General features: G+C 35.5%; 1 protein-coding gene across 5 annotated transcripts in view; it reads right to left on the bottom strand.

The window, feature by feature from the left end:
- Positions 1–3552: 3552 nt before the first annotated feature.
- OPA1 (OPA1 mitochondrial dynamin like GTPase) overlaps positions 3553–23862 on the bottom strand; it is an 82329-nt gene continuing 62019 nt past the window's right edge. For 4 of the 5 annotated variants that reach the window (XM_043874183.1, XM_043874184.1, XM_043874185.1 and 1 more), the window contains 2 exons: positions 8949–9023; positions 4518–6684 (listed from right to left, as the gene is read on the bottom strand). In XM_043874183.1, the coding sequence (XP_043730118.1) occupies positions 8959–9023 (65 nt within the window). In that variant the 3' untranslated portion in view covers positions 4518–6684; positions 8949–8958. Of the gene's footprint in view, positions 6685–8948; positions 9024–23862 lie in introns of all 5 variants that reach the window. The other variant, XR_006335264.1, reaches the window with a different exon arrangement.

Below are 23862 nucleotides of genomic sequence, written 5' to 3'. Positions count from 1 at the left end.
AGTATTTTTGAGAGCGAGCGAGCATGCTTTGGACAGTGGCTTGTAACCAGATCTGTTTTCCAGTTTAGACTCTATTCACATGAATGACATTGGTTACTTAAAACTTTTCTGAGCCTATTTTCTCATTTATAAAATAGAAATAACCCTGCCTGCGATAATGGATGCGTAACACAAGACGTACTGGTTCCTTTGAAGTTCTTTTCTTCAAAATTTAAAAGGAAAGTCAAAGAAGTTTCATGGGATTAATCCTTGGAAAAGACAGAAGAGTGGCCTAAAAGTGTTTCAGGGGGTTTCCAGATAGATCCCCAAAAGCTCATGGCCAGTGACAGTCCACTTCCCTGCTGCCCTTTACATGGACACTAAGAGTCCTTCTGGGAGTCCTCCTCAGGGTGTGTGGCCACCCCTGCAGTGCTGTAGACGGAGGGGGCTGCACACCTTCCCTCCCAAAATGCATCAAGCACCACCTCCTCCCATTAGTGTTGCCGCTGGCAGTGGGGAGGCACGTCCGCTGCGAGCTGGTATGTGCCCGTAGTCCCAGCTTCGCGGGGTGCTGAGGCAGGAGAATCACCCGAGCCCAGTTCTGGGCCGTAGCGCACTATGCCGATTGTGCGTCTGCACAGAGTTTGGCATCAGCATGGTGACCTCTGGGAGTGCGGGACTACTGAGTTGCCTAAGGAGGGGTGAAATGGCGCAGCTCAGAACTCCTGTGCTGATGAGGAGCGCTGGCTGCATTCCACCCGGAGCACCGCTGAGTGCAAGTGTGAGGCCTTCTGACTTAAGCCCTCTAGACAGATACAGTTCTTAATGGAGAAACAGTAAGGACGGCATTTTTGTTAATGACCCATGACTACTTCCGCGTTAAGATGTATGGAAAAGAGATTAAAAATGGCACACAAACTAAGGAAGCAGAGAAATGAATAGGTTCATTCCTTAAGAGATATGTTAATTTCAATACTTCCTGGTAGCTGAGGCAAAAAGACAGGTGAAGTCTTGAGTTCTCTTTGACAGAAGGGAAGCACTGTATACGGGCTTCCCTGGTGGCTCAGACAAAAAAGAGTCTGCCTGCAATGCAGGAGACCCGGGTTTGATCCCTGGGTCGAGAAGATGCCCTGGAGAAGGAAACAGCAACCTACTCCAGTATTCTTGCCTGAAGAAGTCCATGGATTCACAGAGAGATGGACATGACTGAGTGATAAACACTTTAAGCACTATATGCTTTGGTCTGGTCCTGAACTATCTCGTAATCCTTACTTTAAAGAACCTGTTAACTGAGACATGTCATTTTACTTTTGCAAAAGGTGCTGTGCATTTTCTTCAAACAGGTGCATCATAAAATATTTGTCTGTGAAAGCAAAGGACATAATATTAGATAAATTAATAAGTGGGTAAAGATAAGTAGTTCAGGCAGTAATCCTTTCTGATTTGGCCTAATTCTCAGATAAACTTTAGCAAAACAAACAAGATGGAGTTAACCTATTCCCTACATGCTTTCTCACAAATGTTAGAAGTCTCAAGCTTTTGGCAAGTATTAGATCATGTACACCATGACCATAATTTTTCACAAGTGGATAAAATTCTAATTCCTGTTGTTGCTATGATTTAGTTATTCCAAGAGACAGTTTCAAAATGGACATTCTTCTTTGAACTCTTAAGGAGTGAAACCTATATTCTTAACTCTACCATAAGACATACCTCTCTGGAGGCTTCTGGCAGTTTTCATTGGATCTTCAGTGGGGTCTCTGGCCTACAATTTTTTAAATGACTTCTTGCCTTTTCTCAAATACTTGGATAGGAACCATGCTACACATAGGTTAATTAGTTAAAAACAAAACATACCACATGGAGTAAGGAACTGGTTTACAAAAACATTTAAAAGCTGTAGTTACTCCAGTCAATGACTTGACCCCAAATAAACCTTAACACTGATCCTGTAGAATGTGAACAAAACCCACATGAAGGCTTCACAGGGTGATCATATACACATTCTCTGTCAAGCTGGTAACTCAACTCTTATTTCAAGATACACACTTAACCCAATGCCTTATGATGTACATCTTTCCTCAGCTTATTTTATAGAAGTGCCTTTAGGCTAAGTATCACTCACATTTAAACTCTGGACACTACTCTGCTTTTTAATCTTTGACAACTTTTATAGTGCCTGTCTTAAGTTTTCTACATCTATCAACTTAGTCTAATATGTGCAGAAATTATTTATACTTAGTTTATCGCAAGTTGAATATTTTATTGTTTAAATTTAAATAGTAATCATTATTTTAAATAACACACTTTGTAACATAATTAAATAATACATCTCTATTATTTACAGGCACATGGTAGCTGCTTCACTTTGACAAAGATGCTAATTCTTCAGCTGAAAGTATAGGCAGAAAACAGATAAATTACCCTATTAAATCTTCAGGAAGCAAACTCTTCAAACTTTCTTAATTTATGAAGTTCTTGAAGTGCACAAAGGATGAAATAATTTAAAATGCAACTACATTTGGGGTCTCACACTAGGAGTGGTCTGTTAGCACTGATAAGTGAAATAACTGTTAATATGATTGAAATATGTCCTTCCCTATAAATTTTCTCAAGGAATTTAAAGACTGTCTTAACATCTATTCACCAGAAAATATACCACACTCCAGCGACTGTGCACTACTTATGGAAGTAATCGTGACTTTACAGACGCTTCCTGGTTTTGGCTTTAGCTAACCATATGAATCAGGGAGAAGAAACACCCACACTCTGTCTTATTTTACATATCTAATGATCACCAAATCTTTAGCTCAGCTGGTAAAGAATCCGCCTGCAAGGCAAGAGACCCCTGTTTGACTCCTGAGTGGGGAAGTTTCCCTGGAGAAGGGATAGGCTACCCACTTCAGTATTCTTGGGCTTCCCTGGTGGCTCAGATGATAAATAATCCACCTGCAATGTGGGAGACCTGGGTTTGATCCCTGGGTTGGGAAGATCCCCTGGAGAAGGGCATGGCAACTCACTTCAGTATTCTTGCCTGGAGAATCCCCATGGACAGAGGAGCCTGGTGGGCCATAGCCCATATGGTTGCAAAGAGTTGGACACGACAGAGCAACTAAACACACACATGAGCAAAGTTCTGGGAAAAATTCTAAAATTAAAAAAAAAGGGAGTTCATAATCGAGTGGTGGATGGAATGAAGTGATCTTTGAGGTTCCTTCTGGTTCTAATACTTAATGATGCCTTCTTAGCCTCATAAATGACTAAACAGGTTAGCATCATCAATGAAAATGATGGCCATGGTAGCAAAATACAATTAAATACATTTAAAAAATATATTTTACCAAATACCAAACTGTATTGACAAATATCAAGACATGAAAAAAAGCATAGTTAGATCATGCACAACTATGCAATGTGAGGCATGTGAAAGTCAAGCATTCAAAGAAGAGCCACATATTAAGAGGCTTGTTAGACCATGAATTTGGTTATACTGGGGAGTCAATTATCATCCTGGGTGCATAAGTTTCTCTCTCTCCCCCCCTCATTATAACAAAGACAACTTAAAAGATGCTCTCCAATAACATGATTTCAGTGTCTTTAATTACTCATCTACACCAATGATTTTAGATCAAGCACAGGCAAAATATAAATTGCAGTAACATCTACATATAGTGTGAACATTTTTAAAAATAATACAAAGTTCATTCATAGTGCACAAGTAAAAACAAGGCTAAGTTTTAAATATTTAAACATAAAGCCATGATTATTCAAAAGGTAAGCATATTTATAAGCACATTTCTATACTGCTGAAGTTCCTGAAACTATAGCATATACCAGCTTAGAGAACCAAAACTGAAAAAAAAAAACAACAAAAACCACAAAACTTTGATCCCCTTTATTGGAAAACTAAAACATATTTCTTTTAGCACATAAATACATCTAAAATAAATAAAAATAAAATTATTGACTGGTTAAGGGATTTACCTTTTAAACCTACACTCTGAATCTTAATATCATATGCAAAATTCCCAAATTATAAGGTCAGGAAATACCACTCTCTGCAACGTTCCCTACTCATTATTACACTATTCATTTGTATCTGGAGGCTCAATAATTTGTGGGAAGGAGTGTGTTGGAGTAAAGCCTGGAAAGAGGGGATAATACAGAGAAAAGAGGACATAATTAAGCAGCTAAGAAAGGCTGACTGCTCCGCTTGTAACTACAGCTCAGCTGAACTATGGTTCAACCGTGAAGCTGCAGGAACCGCTCATTTCCTATCATTCACTGCCTACATAGCTTGATTTCTTAAATTGATACCTGGATTGAGTAAATTTTAGATACAATCTATTTACAGTTGTTCAGTCTTCAGTACAGAGCTTTGTTCGTTCTATTCCTTGCAAATTCTGTGGTGAAAAACAAAATGACTCCTGGTCTCATTAGAATTTAACTTTTGTATACTGAATTTGTTTCTACTTGTTACATTTTTATACTTTTGTGTAGTGATTTGTTTGCATTTGAATCATTTGTGATTTCTGAACTACTGACACAACACAGTTTACTGCTGAGAATTTGAGAGGTTTTTTTTTTTTTTCTTTTAAAACATCCAATTTTAAGAAATAGCTAGCTTTTGAGTGGGGAGGGAAGCATGCTTAGTGTGAGATCTACCATAAAGGAAAACAATATATAATCCATGAAAGAAGTCATATTACCAAGTAGGACAGGGAAATGTCTGGACTCTAAAATGGGATTTTTAATAAAATTTTATTATTTATTTATATATTTAAATCACAAATACCAATCTCAAAGAAATGGAGACATCTCCTTTAACCACCCCTTCTTAAATTTATAGAAAGAGATGCAATAAAAGCACTGACTTAACATCAGCCTTTTGCTTGGGGGAAATCTGTAGAAACACAGCTGAGCGCTTTTTTCCCTATCCATAGCTCACAGAAATAAACACGGTCCTTTTCCTTTTTTTTTTAGAAATACATTTGTAGTTGTAAAGTTGCTGTGTTTTACAACTGCAATAATATGAATTACTAACTGAATGATGTCTGCTTCAGTGAGGGTATTCACTCAATGGCCAGCAATAGTTAGAGGGAGTTAACCAGTAAGGTCACCTCTTAACCTTTGTACAGAACATCGGGGCACCCTATTCCCTCTCCATTCACCCACCCTCCCACCCACCCACTGTCCCCAGGTCTGAAGGATACAGAAATGTTCTTGAAGACTCAGCTCCCAAATAAAATATATTGATACTCTCTGCTTAAAACTGCATCTACATCCTATCAAACAGTATATAACAAATAATTCCTGAATTTTCAATTTCTGAAATATTTTGTGGTATCCTTTAACCTTGCATATTGTGTCAGACCTTGATAGAGATCACAATAAAGAATGTACTGAAGTTAAATTTAAAAAAATGTGGGAACTGTTACCAGAACATAATTCTAAAGAAACTTAAAAATTAAGTAAACTGTAAAATAAAAACTGTCACAAAACTGGGCACTTTTATTAGAATACTAAAGGTGTAATGAAAAGGCAGCAAGAAGCAGAGTTAAATGGCAAAGACATTGAAAGTAAAAAATGGCCTATTTCTTTGCTTTAAAGTCCTTTAGCCATTACAAAATATTAAAAAAAAAAAAAAAAAAAAACCACATGAAAATGGTGTGAGGATATTACCATAATTGAACTGCAATGAATTAAACTTTATATTTTTCTTTAAACATCCAGGGAAGAAGGGAATGGTCAACATAATTCTAACTGTTGAAATAATTTCCATTTAAAACACAGTTTTATGAAAGAAGGCTTTTCCTGAGGCCTCAATGAAATGTTTGACAATAGTCTAAATGAATTAGTCAACTGATTATTCTTAATCTTCCCCATCTTACGTCACAACCCAACAGCTCTGTCAACAGGTTAAAAAAAAAAAAAAACAAAACACTGTCAACAAGAAAGCCTAGCTCAAGTATAAAACATCCAAAATGAATGAATTCAAATGGATAGAGAAAGTACAAAAACATCAACTGAATCAAATAGGTAAGCTGCTACTGACTTAGCTTCTAAGGCAACTTCTAAGCTGTCAATGAAGGGTTGAAATCTTTCACTGAATGTACACAGAATTGTAATACAAATTAACCTATTTGAAGAGTTTTTCTGTTAACTCATTTTCTTTCAAGTAAATATAAACTGAGCTATCCTGGTCAAATAGCTTCTGTACACAGAACATTGCAGATACAGACAACAACTCAGCAGGTTACCATCATTTTATATACAATTGATAGCCTTTAGAAAATTGCCATAAGTTTTATTTCAAAACACCTAACATTCTTTCTCTGGAAAAGAAATTACATCAAGTAACGCTGGCTAATGAGTTAGTTGAACTCGTGCCACCAGAAATGAGACAACAAGCAGGAGTGCAAGTTTCTTATCTTCAAGGACAGCCTAATGGCCACACCACTTAAATTATCCCAGTTTCTCACTTTAATACAATAAAACAGAATGTTAATGGCATTTCCACTTTTCTTCCATTCAAAAGGCAGCTGACTGTTAAAGTGCCTCTAACACACATAAATCATTTTTATTCCGTGACTTTATTTTATGTTTAGAAAGGCAGAATAGCAGAAGAAAAAAAGGCAAGACAAAAGACTTTCGAGTTTTCTTTCTTCAGATGTATGCAGAGGTGATTATATGATGAGTAGGATTCTGTAAAAATAAACAGAATTTTCATAGGTAAATTTAGGTCTGGGGAGACAAATGTAAAATTTCTAAGTAAATTTTACTATTGTATGATCATAAAAATATTGAAGCTTAACTGCCTAAGTTGCTAGCTTCATTAAATTTAAAATATCCACCAGAACAATACAACACAGTTTTATTAAATATGATGAATCAAAAAATATTGGAATTAATCTTCAGCAAGTATCAGTTATTCAAAATGATCAGGCTGAGTAACTACATGCATCTCAAAACTCACTGAGAAGAATACAAATTCCTTAAGATGCCTGGCAACTTTTATTAAATGGTCAAATGAAGCAAGGCTACAGTTTCACCAGATTTATTCTTTTACTTTTTTTCTCTAGCCTCGCCTGTGGCATGTGAGATCAGTTCTCCAACCAGGGAACCTATCGAACCTAGGCTCCCTGCATTGGGAGCACAGTCTTAACCACTGGACCACCAGGGAAGTCCCAGATTTATTCTTTTAAGTGGATTTGCAGTATACAAAATAGATCATCTGTCCAACTCACAGATAAATGTAACAGTTCACAGAGCCATGAATCCCAAGGGGTGGGAAGTGCCCTAGAGAGCAGAGACAAGTAGGGAACAAAAAAAGCTGGGACTGTTTTCCGGTACACAGTCTGCCTCATAGGACTGTCTCGGCCTTCACCTGGGCCAGACACTTTGGCAGGAAAAGGCATGCTCCTGGCAGCAACAATCACTCCAGATGTCACACTGACCAGCTTAGGTAAGTGACACTGACCTGGTTGGCTCTGGGCTTCCTTATTTCATTAAAGAGATGGAAATGCACCTGATATTTTTAATTGGGCTTCTGTGAATTCCAACCCCCCAAAAAACTATATTTGTAAACAAAAGTATCAAGCAAACTCTGATGCACCTGATATTTTTAATTGGGTTTCTGTGAATTCCAACCCCCCAAAAAACTATATTTGTAAACAAAAGTATCAAGCAAACTCTGATCAAGAGAATCTCCAAATCCAGAAGATTCTCAAATGTTTCTAACATTAACTACTGATAGTAAGTAACTATGACAATGAGGAAGACATCATAACATTTCATGGTTTTAAAAGAAAATTTTCGTACACTGAAACTGTATAAAACGTTTACAAGCACAGACACTTAAAAACACTGAATTATTTTTGGCCTGTGTGAAAGACGGTTACTATTTAGTTTCTAGACACATTTTTGCATACATCCATACCTGTCTTAGCTTATGAAAGAGAAACAAACAAAGTAACAAAGAATCATTGTAAAGTTTTTTACTCCTTCCTCTCTCATGCATTGCTGGTGTACCTTTCTATGTGATATTGGTCTGAGTTGTGCTTCCTTTTTCTAGCTTGCTTTCTCAAATATATTGCCTCGACAGTACAAGAAAGTAGGCAATCTGATTTAAGGGCCTTTTCTGAACACAGTGCAGCTAGGGAGAAAAACTTTCACATTTCTACTCCGTTTACTTCTGTGTTGCAAGCTGTCTACAGAGCAAGGACTCACAAATAAAGTGAGTAATTAAATATTTTAAATAAGTGATAAGGTCTTAATTATAGCATTTTCCCTTTCTCGACTTATTCAATAAAAGACTTCCTAATTATATTTTTTCAGCAATAATTAGCAATTAACTCTGCTATTAAGGGAAGTCTTCAAATATAATATTTTATTAGGCACTGCTTACAACGCCACACTACAGAATTAGACAAGAGCCCACACATTCAGAAGAGTCCTAAATTCTACAGCTGTCAAGTTATTTTAAACTGAAAAAGTTTATTTAAATGTTTTTAAATGCTGAAAATAAGATTAAGAACAATTATTAAAATTTTTAGTCAACCCAAAATAAAAAGCTTTGCAAGTGAACATATATGTGATTATTCACTGAATACGAACAATGAGAAAATGAGTGCAACAGTTCAATTCTTTATAAACAGAAAACCTATGAGCCACCAGCATATCATGAAACATTTTAGCTTTGTTCACCTTTTTTCTGTTCAAAATGAGTTCTAGGGGAGATTTTTAGTTCAGCCACAAGGTGATCAAGTTATTCAAAAGAACATCATACATAAAAACTGTAGAATCTAGTTTTGGAAATTCCTGCTTCTTAAATTATTTAATTACATTAAGATTATTATTAAGGAGTAAGTAGGATATAGTTAAGTAGAATGATAAACTATTAAATTAAGTTTTAAATATAAATTTTGTGTTTAGTCAGTACCAATGCAGTAAAAGGTTTTTTTACTCACTTATTATAATTTATTTCTCCTGATGAAGAGCTTCAATAAATGCATCAAGTTTTTCTTGAATTTCTCTAACTTTTTCTGTAGATATAAAAAGATAAGAAATTAATTAAAAACAAATTTATTTCTTGAAGGCAATGGTTTGGGATACTTGAACTACTTAGGAAAAGGGGAAAAATCATCTTCACATGACACACCATCTGATATCCAAATGAAGTTCAAACAGATTATAGCAATAGCCCTTCTAATAATTTTTTGGAAAGGGGAAGAGTGTAGGGGACAGATCCTTTTGAGAATCTAATAAATGTTGCAGATTCTTACACAGAAAAAGGCAAATATAGATATAGGTACACATACAATTATGTGTAGAACTTTAAGGATTTGTTAAGATTCTCTGGGGTCTAACCAAGGACTCACAGTTAGCATTATCTGGAACAGAGGAAAATATAAAATAATCAAACCAATTTTTTTAACATTAGAAGAGAATACAGGTGAGTATATAACTGGCCTTCAACTAGGAAATGACTTTCTAGGTGTGAAGTAACAGGAAGAGTTACAAAGATCAACCAATATGACATTAAAATGTACACTTTATATGTCAAAATGTCCTAACACTGAAAGACAAAAAAGAAACTGTAGGAAGTACCTTCAACAAAAATGAAAAAGGCAGTAACACTTACAAAAAAAAAAAGTACTTTTCTTTTTGTGAATGAAGAAAGGAAAGTTTAAAAACACCAGAGCCACTGAAGACAGATTTACATTATTTCATTTGATTTCAGGTTTTCACTTTAGGTGTTCAAATAAAATCTACAATTTCTCTCTGAAATATACAAATTTCCTTCAAAATGTATTCACATGGCATGCCAATCCCCTAATATTAAAAGCAGAAAGAATCATGATTTATTCTACTTCACTGCTAACTTAATCATGTAGCTCCTATTTTAAAACACAGGTTAGAAAAAAAAAAAAAAAAACACAGGTTAGGCATGCTATTGAACTGTGGTACTGGAGAAGACTCCTGAGAGTCCCTTAAACAACAAGGAGATCAAACCAGTCAATCCTAAAGGAAATCAACCATGAATATTTATTAGAAGGACTGATGGCTGAAGCTGAAGCTCCAATACTTTGGCCACCTAATGCGACTCATTAGCAAAGACCCTGATGCTAGGCAAGATTGAGGGCAAAAGGAGAAGGCGGTGACAAGAGGATGAGATGGTTGGATGGCATCACTGACTCAAAGGATGTCAGTTTGAGCAAACTCCAGGAGATAGTGAAGGACAGGGAAGCCTGGCGTGCTGCAGTCCATGGGGTCGCAAAGAGTCGGACATGGACATGACTTAGTGACCGAGCAATAGTAAGCATAATAACAAGCACTTTTATCCTGTTAACGTAATATGTTTGTGAGAATTATCAATTAAAGTGAAATGACTGGTTCAAAGTTGGTGACCTAAAGGCAAAACTGCAAAGCCTTCTACCTTCTATTCTTACTCTTACGAAGTTTATATTTTTTCAGCTTTCCTTTTTTATTTTTTAAAAACTGAAATATAATTGATTTACAACATTTGCATCTTTTACATTTAAAAATAAATAATCTGCAATCAAAGATATAAGTATCCTTTTCTATCAATGAGACAGCATTTGTGATGAGCAGCCAATAAAAAGAACTGTTCTTTTGGTAAATTCTTGTCAGCACTGCAGGAACTCAACATAGCCTACCAGAGTTGTATATAAAGAATGCAATGTCTTCATTTTCTTTTTCCAGTAATTTAGAACTTCTTAGTATTAGACTGAGATGAATACACACGAAAAAAAGCCAGGGCAGAGGGATCCCCTAATATTTTAAACAAATTATTTACTGAGAAAATACGTTAGTTAAATATAAACAAGAATTCCTTGCTTCTATCTAAAAAAATCAAACTCTTGGAAATTTAGTTTGTACTTTTTGTAGTCTGTTTTTTTTTTATGGGGGGTTTTGTTTTTTTAACTAGCAGTCAAACCAGTAAACATCCTTCCTTCCACAAAATAAGGCTACATTTTTATTTTAAAAATTATTTCATATAGTTACTTAGGAACAGTTCACATATCTTCTTCACTGAACATTTACAGAGTTTCAGATAATATAGCTCAGTTGAAGACTTTCTTTAAAGGAGGTTGGGAAATAGGGGGAAGAAAGTTTTCTAAATCATCTCATACAATTTTGGAAATGGATGAGGTCTTTAAAAAATCATCCAGCTTAAATAGCACAAAACATGGAAATCTCAACCAAGTGTTCAGAGCCTTAACAGCTCTCTGAACACTGTACTGAGAACTACTTCTACGTGGGAAAACTGTATTAAATCACAATCTATCTGCTCCATCATCTGAGTACAATCAGGCAGCTGAAGGGCCAGCTCTATCTGTCCTTTGCCCTGTCAATGACCTCTATGCTCAGCTTGACAGTCCATCTGTGAGTGTGTGGGACAGTAGCATCACTCACAAGAGACTGTTCACAGCAAGATCTACTTGTATTGACACAGACCAAGAGCCACTCTGATGCATGTGCCTAACTGTGGAATCTGAATCAAATTCTTCTAAAATTCAAGATAAGTGATGTTTCTCATAAATTAAAGTTTTTTTAAAAACTAATTATATATAAAAACCACAGAATATAAAATTACTAATTTTCCCTTTGAAAAGTTGTTTTTACAAAATATTTTACCACTGGAATATCAAGACACTGTACCTCTGTGCCCTGAAACCTCAAGAATAACACAAGGAACACTAGTAAGTAACTAAGAAGTTAATGGGAGGAAACGAGAGAGAAGAGGATGGAGGTAAAAGTTGAAAGAAAAAAGAATAGCTGTGATAAATGTTTCTTTTTAATACTAAATTGGAAAACTCATTTCTTCATTTGTTCCTTCACTTATATAATGTACTTACTGAAGTGACATGGGGACATATGATGCCCTGCCTTTAAGAAGAATTCCTTGCTTACCTTCTACCTCTCTCTAAGTCTGTAAGTGTCTACTATGTTTTGTGTGATTTCAGATCCCACATTTCATTTGGTCCTCATATAACCCCACACGTTTCACTGCCAAAGACGAGGCTATTAAGCCTGGAGAGTTAGCCTTGTCCACATTCCTCCATTTCAGAGACATATACTAGATCTACTACCATATGCAGACTCTATATGGTAACAAAACAAATGCTATTATTGCAAGTGTATCTGTCGCAAGTTTTGCCTTCTGTGAAAGAAGATATTTTGATAATAAAAATAGGGAATAAGATAGTTACTGAGCACCTCCTAAGTAATTCTGTGTCTAGGAATGTCTAAAAAATGTATATTATGCTACCATAATATGAATATTATGAATATGAATATTATGATAAGATGAGTATTATTACTTCTTCCTCTTGAGATTAAAAGGAGACCCTTGGAGAACAATATAAGAGCAGGAAACTGGACCAAAGAAGCTCAGCGTCTTCAGTGTCTACAACAAAGTCTGACTTACTACACATGCTCAGTAAGTATTTGATAAATGAAGTTACCAAAAGGATGGCACGGAGAATGACGGTTACAGGTTGTCAAGAGGGGAAGCAGCATTTCACGTGCTTCCAGGATGTCATGCCAGCATCACAAGAGCTGGAGCAAGTCTGGGACCAAGGGGCAGGGTAAACGTTGACAATGAAGACCGGTGGGCTCCCAGCAACACAGAACAGAGAATACTCAGGTCTTAGAACACAAAAGCAATTGGTGGGGGAGGGGAGGGAGGACTTAATTATTACATCTTACTTAAGAAGGCTAAAATATGATGACCATACAAGCACACACAAGCATGATTTCAAGCTTTGCAAGGAAGTTATATTACAAATAATAAGCAACATTATTTTGCATATTTGAATTAATTTTAAATTCTGATGTAAAGTTCCAGCAATGTCTTGTATCTGGCTGCACAGAAAACTGAGTTATGCATAAAAATCAAGTTGGAATGTTAGCAACTAACACTTACCACTTTCTGATCCTTCAAACTAATGTCTCACTATTACACTGTTTTCAAATCCCCAAATCTTAACGGTATTTAATTTATCAACATTAGAACTTACTTTCCCATGGAAAAATGTGTATATATTAGCAAAGCTAATTATAGAGCAAACTCCTTTTTCTATTAAATATTTGCATTAAATATTTACATAGCTAGAGAATTCTTATAAATTTGTGATTTACTTGATAAACTAAACCAACTCAGGAAGGGATTAACAAACTGCTATTTCTGTACACTGAAACAGCCAATTCCACATGGAGTGAATACGGAGTCTACTTTCCATTTATCCAATATTTACTTAAAAGATGAACAATTTCAAACATCAATTCATTGTGCTTCTTGATTGAGTCATGAATATTCCCATAATCCCCAACTCATAAACCATCAGTCCCAGTGAATGAAGTTCCTTCTCTTTTTTCTTTTCTTCAGATGACTTGACACCCATTCATGTTTAGGGTCTCTTTATCTCTACATGAAATGATACCACTACTCTCATTTTCTTTTTGAGTCTTCTGATACTTGCTCTAAAAGTCTCAAAAACACACTAATCTGTAATTAGGTTTTGAATACACTGTGAATCCAAAAGGCCAAACCCGGGAGAAGGTTCACTTCAGTGGTTAATAACAGTTTAGAACAGGAACAAAGAATCACACACAAAACACTACCACATGAACCGAAATAAACCTTTTACAACTTTTGATGTTTTTAGAGAAAGCCTTAGAGAAATGAGCTGCAAACTTATGGATGCAATGTATTTTATACAAGCACACATCCAAAGATCCAAATGTTCCTTAAGAGAACTGTTTCATAACACGCTGCGTGCACGTTTTCTACCAAGCTTGGGGACACCTTGTAGGTGAAATTTTGCTATAAAAAGCTATTCACTAAGGGACTGAAAATTAAAGGAACACTTCTTATTATGTTACATATGCTGTTCCTGAACAGGCTTGCTTTTTATTAGACAATTACACTGTAAGTGCTCTTTAGAAATTTAGTGTTTAAAGGAATCATCTAGGGAAACAAGGAAAGAAAACCAACCGAAAACAAGTGAATCAAGACCAGATTCAAGATTCTCAAAACTACAGTCAAAATCTTAGACTTAGCACCAAAAAACATGTACACCTTTGACAGCTGAAAGGAAGAGCCAAAGAGATATAGAATCAAAGATACACATTTAAATCTAACACTTATCTTCTGAGTCCTGGCCCTCCAGTTTTTTTTTTTCTCTTCCCTACAAATAGGTATGACTATTTTGAAACATACTCATTAATGAAGACAAACGGTAGACTACTGTTTGTTACAGAAGAGGGAGGTGTCATCTCCTACGTCCTGGGGAAAGCTGTTTGAGACTGGGACAGTAATTTCAAAGCTGGGTGGGGTCCAGACTTCCAGGGGTCTGTGAGGTAGAAATAGAGTTCTCTGAGTTATTTCTATTGCTTCAAAAGTTCAAATGGAAATCTTTGTTTGGGCTAGAATTACATCTACTCTTGTAACAATTATTTGTTTGGGCTGATTAAGAGATATAATTGCAATTCTATGTTTCAAATTAAAAATAAAAGTGTATTATAGACAAATCTTATAAAACATGGACTTCACAAAATGAAGTATACAAAAATAAAACGAGTGTCTGACAAAAAACAATGTTAGGGATCCCTGGTCGAATGCTCCTAATCAGCAATGGGGTAGTTATTTCATATGATTTTTATAAAAATGAGACCATACTGTACTAACAGGCATATGATAATGTGATCAGGAGAACTACGTTTCTAGTTCTGGCTTTGCCTTTAACCTTACTATTGTGGACAAATCACAGTCCTAATTTCTTTATCAATAAAATGAGGGAATATGTCTTAAAAAATTCAAAGTCTATACTAATGTACTTTAAAACTTAGGACTGAAATGTACTATTCTGATGTTATTAATAATTGCACCTTTTAAAACTTATTAGTGGTCTTTTGTTCTTTAGTATCTTTTTATCTGATATTAAGCTACTAGCAAAAACTGCAACCACAAATGATAATATTATTCTCATAGGATTGCAGAGTTCATTTTAGAAAGATTCATTTTATACTGTCACCCTCCCCCACCCTCTGCCCAGGAATAGGCCGGCTTATATGAATTGTTTACTTACAAAGAAGTCTGTCATTTAAAATCACTCAGCAAGTGCTACACTTGCTATGTAATAGATGCCTATGAATATTCATTCATTTGTTCATTCATTTATTGACAGGTGCGTTATCTGACTTAACCAATACTTAATCTAAACATTAAAGATGATTACTTTAGGGACTTTCCTGGTGGCCCGGTGGCTAAGACTCCATGCTCCCAATGCAGGGGACCCAGGTTCGATCCCTGGTCAGGGAACTAGATCCCACATGCTGCAACTAAGAGTTCACAAGCCACAACTAGGACCCAGTGCCGCCAAATAAATAAATAAATATTAAAAAAAAAAAAAAAGAAGATGATTTTAAAAGTTTTAGAAGTTTATTTCAGACCCCAAAACAATACGATTTAGAAAGAAAGCTGCATAAGAAAAGTCTGTGAAATAAATTATAATTTCTGTTCTGCTTCATTGACTACACTGAAGCCTTTGACTGTGTGGACCACAATAAACTGTGGAAAATTCTTAAAGAGATGGGAGTATCAGACCATTTCACCTGTCTCCCGAGAAACCTGTATGCGGGTCAAGAAGCAACAGTTAGAATCAGACAAGGAACAATTAACTAAGTGATTCAAAACTGGGAAAGGAGTCTGACAAGGCTGTATATTGTCACTCTGCTTATTCAACTTACATGCAGAGTACATCATGTGAAATGCTGAGCTGGATGAAGCTCAAGCTGGAATCAATATTGCTGGGAGAAACATCAACAACTCAGATATGTAGATGATACCACTCTAATGGCAGAAAGTGAAGAGGAACTAAAGAGCCTCTTGATGAGGGTGAAAGAGAATGGAAAAAGCTGGCTTAAAACTCAACATTCAGAAAACTAAGATCTTGGCATCTGGTCCCATCATTTCATGGCAAATAGAAGGGGAAAAAGTGGAAACAGTGGCAGATTTTATTTTTTTGGGCTCCAAAATCACTGTGGATGATGACCGCAGCCATGAAATTAAAAGATGCTTGTTCCTTGGAAGAAAAGCTATGACAGGCCTATACAGCGTATTAAAAAGCAGAGACATCACTTTGCCAACAGGTCTGTATAGTCAAAGCTATGGTTTTTCCAGTAGTCACGTATAGATGTGAGAGATGATCAATAAAGAAGATCGAGTAGTGAAGAATCAATGCTTTTGAATTATGGTGTTAGAGAAGACTCTTCTGAGTCTCCTGTACTGCCAGGAGATCAAACCACCAATCCTAAATGAAATCAACCCTGAATATTCATTGGGAGGACTAATGCTGAAGCTCCAATACTTTGGCCATTTGATGAGAAGAGCCAACTCACTGGAAAAGATACTGATGCCAGGAAACACAGAAGGCAGGAGGAGAAGGCAGTGGCAGAGAATGAGATGGTTAGATAGCATCAATGACTCAATGAACATGAACCTCAGCAAACTCCGGGAGACAGTTGAGGACAGAGGAGCAGGGTAAGACAGAGGAGCCTGGCGTGCTACAGTCATGGGGGTTGCAAAGAGTTGGATATGACTTAGTGATAGAACAACAACAACATTCCTTCACCACAACCCAGTGTCAGTTGATTGGCTTTGCTGTACCTAGGGCTAGGGGATCAGAGACTGGTTCAGCAACACCAGTAGGAAGCTCAAGACTCAATCAGCAGCTTGTTTATAGCAAAGTATGCAGAGCCCTCGAGAGCACCAATCTCATCCTATGTTTCACATTATTTCACTTGCCTGGATTTTCTCTTCCCTTCCACCCTTTTTATTTAAGAATTCTTACCTTTTGCACAGGGTAGATCTTTATAAGCTGCATCAAATTGTTTTGGGAATAAGGTAGGAAATTAGTAAACTAACAAGCTAGTTTGTAGAAGATACACCACAGGCAGCTGATTCATACAATATACTATAATACTCTAAACAGGATCTTTTTATACCAGCAGTGCTTTTAAAATCAGTAATTTATGAACATCTTTTGGGAAACAATATTATCACATTTAACCTTCCATGAACGATCTCTAAATGAGAGAAAATTATTTTCATTTCTGCTCAATTCTCAGAAAAGGCAAAGATACAAATATCTATATTTAAAGTCATTATTTAAGCAATAGAAAAAAATCATACATTTCTATACGATTCATGATCATTTTTTAAAAAGTTAGATTCTACCATAAGATTATAAACATCTCCTGTGAGTTATTTCATTCTGTATCCAGTACATAAAATATTCCATATTCATACAACTATCAACTCAAAATTATGATGAAAAAATATTTATAAGTTATTTTATATGCTAACTCATTAACATATATTGATTTTTTTTCTCAAAAAAGTTTAAATAAATACAGTATTTCAAAGTAAATAATTTCTTTTCTTTCCCCACAGGAAAGCCTGAAAATCAATACAATTTAACAACTATGATATAGGTAATTAATTGGGAAAGCTAAAAAAGCATTAGCCTTATGACCAGTAAAATATTCAGTCCCAAATAATTAAGAAAGCATACAAGCAATTTATCATTTCTTTCTTTCCTATTTTCTTCTTATTCTTTTTTTTTTTTCCTATTTTCTTCTTATTCTTAAAAGCGTATTTTACTCTGAATTTTGTTAGAAGAGACGTTGAAACATTTTAAGAAAAGGAAAACCACCCAGGCAGCTCTTAAAGAGACAGGACATCATTTATCACTTGCAAAGACAGATTTATAAGAAGAGGGCCCCTTCTGTTCCTTTAAGACTGCCAAACAGATGGGAAGTGAATGGACAGTCAATGGGACAAGAAAACACATGGGAGGTGCTGTTCTATGTATGTTCCCAGCATAAGAAAGAGGTCAAGATTGTAACTGCATGACTGGATCCTGGAAAGGGTCTTTCTTCAAGCTGTTACAAAGACAAACGCTGTTCCTCATCCTGCTGTCAAACTGTTATAAATATTGGTTTGTCAAAAGACCTTCAGTTCTGAAGATTTAAAAGGGAGGAGTAACAGATGAATGAATCATGAGAATGATTCTTAAACAGTCAGCTCATTAATGTAATTTTAAAAGCAAAAGAAAATAATACAAGAAGGGAGAATGTAATTCTGATTAATGAACCAAACTAAAGATTATAGAAAGTAAAGTATGGAATTAAAAATTATAGACTTTAATAAAGTTATGAATTAAGTGAGATGAAAAACAAAAATGAAATATAATTTTATCTCTTAAACACTGCATTAGAACAAAGTATTATTAATTTTATCACAAGGAGAACTAATAGCATTTATTTTTTTTTTTTAGGCTGATTTCATAAGTTTTCAGTTACTTCTCACTATAACCCTATAAAGAGGTATCATTACTGATATTGGTTTCATAAGTCAGAATGAGGCTCAAAGACACAAAAATAACTTCAGAATTAATTTCATGCATTCACTAACTTAGAAAATCGCCTTTAAATTATAATCATAATTTCTTCTACAGAAAAGGAATAATCGTAAAATTGAAAAGGCAATAAGCATGCACAGATTTATATGCCTGAATTATCTTTTTTGAAGAATGAAATCATTACATGTCTTTAGGAGACAAACTTATTGTTCTAGAATTAATGATTAGTTTAACTAGGAGAGCAGGGTCTGAAACCAACACATTGAAAAATAATATAAAAAAGGAAGCCAAACTATATGAACTTGGTTATATACAGTCACTCACTAGCACAATCCCAGACTAAAGACGAAAAGAATCCCAAAACAAATCTAAAAAGATACTATCTCTAATACATGTTGTTAGTCCCAGCTTTGCCATAATGATTTTTGTGCTTGGCTAAACCATTTTCTAAATGAACGTCAATTTTCCCATTTGAACAATGGGGATAATAACTTATAAGCCTTATATGCCTTTACAAGGCAATCCTAAGAAACTGTGTAAAGTGTAAAGCTCTGTACACATTTAAGGGATATATACAGAGTTCCAAGCAGGACTTGACTGGGATTCCAAAGTACCTAATGATGCAGCTACTCGAGAATACTTTCTTTTCCTAAAGCTTGCGTGGCTCATTGCTTTCTTGATTGTCAGCAATCTCAGTGAGAATAAAGGTTACAAAGCCAAGAAGAGAGTGGATGGTTTAAAGTGGAGGTAGCAGCCAAACATTCAAACCGTTTCCTGTTTAAAAGAGAATCATGAATTGACCCAACAGTTTTAAGAAGCAAATGCTTCAAGCATCTTTGAAGGAAGGGGAGACATAGTGAAGGCACAAGTACGTATAGGAAGTGCCAGGGTCCTAAATACAGGTGGAGATTAACTTTAAAACAGTAATTTTTAGTACATGTTTTGTTACAAGATAGCCTCTGGAATACCTCATCTATTTAAAGTAATGAACACCATAGTTTTTATTTTTACTAACGCTCCTTATTCCTCTCAGTGAATCTTTTTGAAGTAAGTTTATATGAAGAAGAGGAAAAGAAATTTAGCCTACTGATAGATGAGAAACCAGAAATAGGAGCAATGACAACAAACTGAAGACTCAGAGTATAGGTGGAAGCTAATCCAAGATCTCTTCATGAAAAATGCGTTCCAGATGTATGACACAAGTTATGGCCCTAAGATCACATTAAAAACTTTATTAAAATACAGAGCTACAGTGGTTATTTCTGGGCAGTGGCAATAGCTTAAAAAGTTTTGCCATCTATATTTTCTAATTTTACAAAATGCATGTGCACTAGTTCTGTGATTTAAAAAAAGATGAAAACAAAAACACCCAAAATTCTAACAGTTGTACTCGGTGAAAACAGGTACATATGACTCAGAACTGGCACCATGAAGTGGTGCCAATAAAAAGAGAGACTAAAAAAGACTTGAATTCCTTGACCCAGAAAAAAAGATCTAACTTAAAGCACTAAAACTAAAGGAATAGACTGAAAGAATTCTCTTCAGAGGAATTAAAATAGACCATTTCCATACACCAGCTAACGAAGAAGCAGACAAAATCTGTTCTTTAACAGGCTGCACAAGATTGAAAACTTCACTAGTTCAACAAGAAAGGTTTCAATTCATTCACAGATGACAGATCCATGAAGGAAATGAGATGAATTCAATGTGAATTCCCCACCACAAAGGATGATACATTGATGATCACTTATTATGCAGCCCCATGAAATGTCTCTTGGTGTCACAATCACCAAGAGGTTATTTGGGAAGGTATTAGTCACTCTTAAGATTTATCATATCACAAACCAGCTTTATCATTTCTATGAACATGACAGTTAAGAATATGCAATTTCTAAGGTAATTCTGAATTGTGCTCATTTGGGCAAAGAGGCAGTTAAGGAATGTATAAAGTGGTAAAGAAATTAAAATTCCTTTTGCCCTTAACATCCCCCCCCCCAAAACTATTCTGAGAACCCTATTTCATAAAGATTACCAGTTCAGTATGCATCAATTTGTCCTTCAAGACAGTTTTTTAAAAAAATTATTCATTTCTGCTTAATTTTATTTTTTAATATACTGTTACACATGTTGATGGATTGTTTCACAGTTCGATTTAGCTTTCAATGACTAGATTCCATTTTTCTATCCATCTCAGAATGGAGAGAACAGTACAAAAGACATAATTAAAAAATAAAACAAATCAAAGTTTAATCCCAAATATAAAGATATTATTTCATTCTAAACTCTCACTGAGGGAGTGGTAAGCATTAACAAGGGGGAAAACAGCCTAATTTCTAGTTTTAAATATGAGCACTGGCTTTTAAATACATATTAATATACAAACACATAACACAGTAACACATAAATAGAATCCACTTTAAAATGATAACCAAAATTCAATTCATAAATTACTGAAGAGTCCTTTCCTATCTTTATTCTGACTTTTATCAGTTAAAAATGTGGCTTTTAAGCAAAATGAACATACTTGCTGGTAAAGCATTGAGTACCAGTAGCCTGTACAAGATTTTAGAGAAGTAAATATCCTTTTAATCTTGTACCAATTTATCAATATCCTTCAATGTTGTCCTTAAAAGACAGACTTAGTGCATGAAAAATGTGCTTGATTCTAAAAGCCCCATTTTGAGTCTAAATTTTCTCATCAATAACCTGGAAAGCACACAATTTGGACTCATCGTGTGGAATCATGCCTGTAAATAACTACTTCTCTAACACAGAGGACTCTCCCTGAGGATTACTTTATTCTTTGTGTCAACTCTCACACACACACTCTCTCTCTTTTTTGGGCTACAACACAAAGGCAGACTCTACTTCATCTCTGCAGACTCAAGGTAAAAATAACTCTTCACTCTCTTTCTTAGCTGCTTTTCAATTTCGTTTTACTAGGAAAAATATTTCACAAAGGCAGAATTTAAAGACTCAACCACTTTTACCCTGAGAAGATGCCTGAAAGACCTCAAACACTGATAACATAACACAGGAGGCAGTTATTCATTCTGCAGTGAAGAAAAAAATTCCAATCTTTCCATTTTTCAAATATATTCACGTCTACTAACCATTCCAAAAAGTACTAAATATCAGAGAGAATAAAAATACTCCAATCGACTTAAGACTTCCTAATACACACACACAAAAATGAAAATGCTTTGGTGAATTGGGTGGGCCAGCGATTAGGACATCACAGGTGACCTAGAAAGCAGGGTTTTTGTTAGGGATGAAAGCTAGATCATAAAATGTGAGCAAAGGAATGTGTGGATACAGAGCTGACTGCAGGAAATGTGAGCTGTTCCACAAGAGAAATGAGATGGCAGTTTCCTGGCAACACAGGGGAAAGCTTCCTTAGGATGAGAAAGTTTCCTTGGGATGAGAAAGCTTCCTTTTCCCTCTCTTTTAAGTTAAGAGAAGTGGGCTAATGAAGAGTGTGTATTAAAGCAACATGATTCAACATTCAGCAAACATATACAATGTATAATTTACAAAGTAAGGCGAATTTACGAAAAGAAGCATATCACTTGGGCAGAAGAGATCATACATAACAGACATGAAAAGAACTCTTAAATTGGTTGTTTTGGTTGATCTACAGTTGTCTATAGTGGGAAGCCTGCCTTATGCTCCATTAAACAACACTGGCAGTACCTCAGTAAGGTTTACAACCACTGAAGGAAGGTAGAAAAGAAGAGGGGAGGGAAACACTAGCTCAGGACCAAGAGATAATAATGACATAGAAGAAGGAACAGTGAGAGATATTAGAAAAAGAGACAAAGGGAAAAAGACTGCTTAGAAATGTGCTAGAAGCCAGCAGAGATGAGAAACCAGTATTGAGATTCTGTAATTATTGGCCAAAACTCACAATAACAGCATTTAGATATAAATGATGCCACAAGGATTGTCTAGGTACCTAGAATTCTACAACTCAATACTATCGTCTTATCCTTTAAATCAAATCCCTTCAAAATTAATTTTCTTTGGTTATGTTTACAGAAACAAAATGGACATGCTACTACAAATGATAGTTCAAATAACAAATTTTCAGTAGCCACATGATGTATCACACTCTACTAAAAGAAGATACATGACATTTCACCCCAGTTACTAATTTGGCAGACTGTACTGCTGAAAACATGAAGAACTCTCTAGAGCCCTGGTGTGAGGGCATGGCATGAGTAGCTGCTGTGATGCATGGCAAGAATCACCTACGGAGACTTGGCAAAATACGCGTGCCAGAGCCCTGGCTCTGGGAAAGGTAGTTTAAACATGACTCCCCTTTTCTACAGTGTTAAGTTTCAGATTCTGAGTATAATCTTTCAAGGATAATTTTTAGTCTCACACTGCCGTGTGGCTGCTATTTTCATCCACAAAGGCCCTCAAAGATTCTGCAGGTATGGCAGAAGTTTAGGAATGTGGAGGAACCAATGAAAATTAAATTCAACAGTTATCTATTTCTTTTTTCTAAATGAAGAACAACAAGACTATTCTTGCTGAAGATTTTCTCATCTTGATATTTTCTGACTACTTTTTACCCAAGTTTTAACATGGTGTGAAGAAATTTAACTCTTATAAATTAGAATTATATTTTAGAGATAATGAAGGTACTTCTTAAACTGGAACAGCTAAGGAGCATTTCTCTTCCAAACTTGCTTTTAAATGTAGCACTGGATCCTTCTGCTGTTGCTCCCTTTTTATGTAATTTATAAAATTAAATTATAAAGCCACTAGTATACTTATCATGAAGAACAAAGTTTTCATTAAAAAAAATAATTTGTTACTATCTGATAGCTCAGAGGAAAAAAGAAATTTCCATCTGTCATCTATATTTCTAAGTTTTTAGCATCAAAACTGAATCTCCTGCACACTAAGATACAAAACTTGTATCTTGACTCCATTCTAATTACCAAGAGAAAGCACAGAAAGAAGGATAAGAGGAGACTGGGAAAGTGAGGAGATACAAAGACGAGCCCCACCAGCATTGTATGCTCCCAAGAGAAACAAACTTTAGGATTCGAGAAACAATTGCTGGCTGTCTGGGAGATGCTCAGGCATCAAACAATAAAGAACAGTCAACAGAGGCAAGAGGCCGAGCACGCTGCTGCGACTGCTGCTCTAATCCCCAGAGCTCTGGTAAAAAGGCCAGCTGTTGCCACCTCGCGTAGGGAGTCAGCAGAGCAAATTAACTAGGGAGAGAAAAGCTGCGGATATTGGAAAATTCTAATTTACCAGCCTCTTTAATCTACGCTGTTTTTAACATTAAGGGCATCAAAATTATCATTAAAATAAGCCTGTGCAATGGTAGCTCAAGTAAAAAGTTTATGACTGTTTTCATATTTCATTAGTAAACGAGATATAAATATGAAAAATTTGGCTTTGACTGAAGCCT

The sequence above is a fragment of the Cervus elaphus genome, chromosome 19 (assembly GCF_910594005.1).
Source record: "Cervus elaphus chromosome 19, mCerEla1.1, whole genome shotgun sequence".
Taxonomy (NCBI): domain Eukaryota; kingdom Metazoa; phylum Chordata; class Mammalia; order Artiodactyla; family Cervidae; genus Cervus; species Cervus elaphus.
This window is presented reverse-complemented; position numbering and strand designations above follow the sequence as displayed.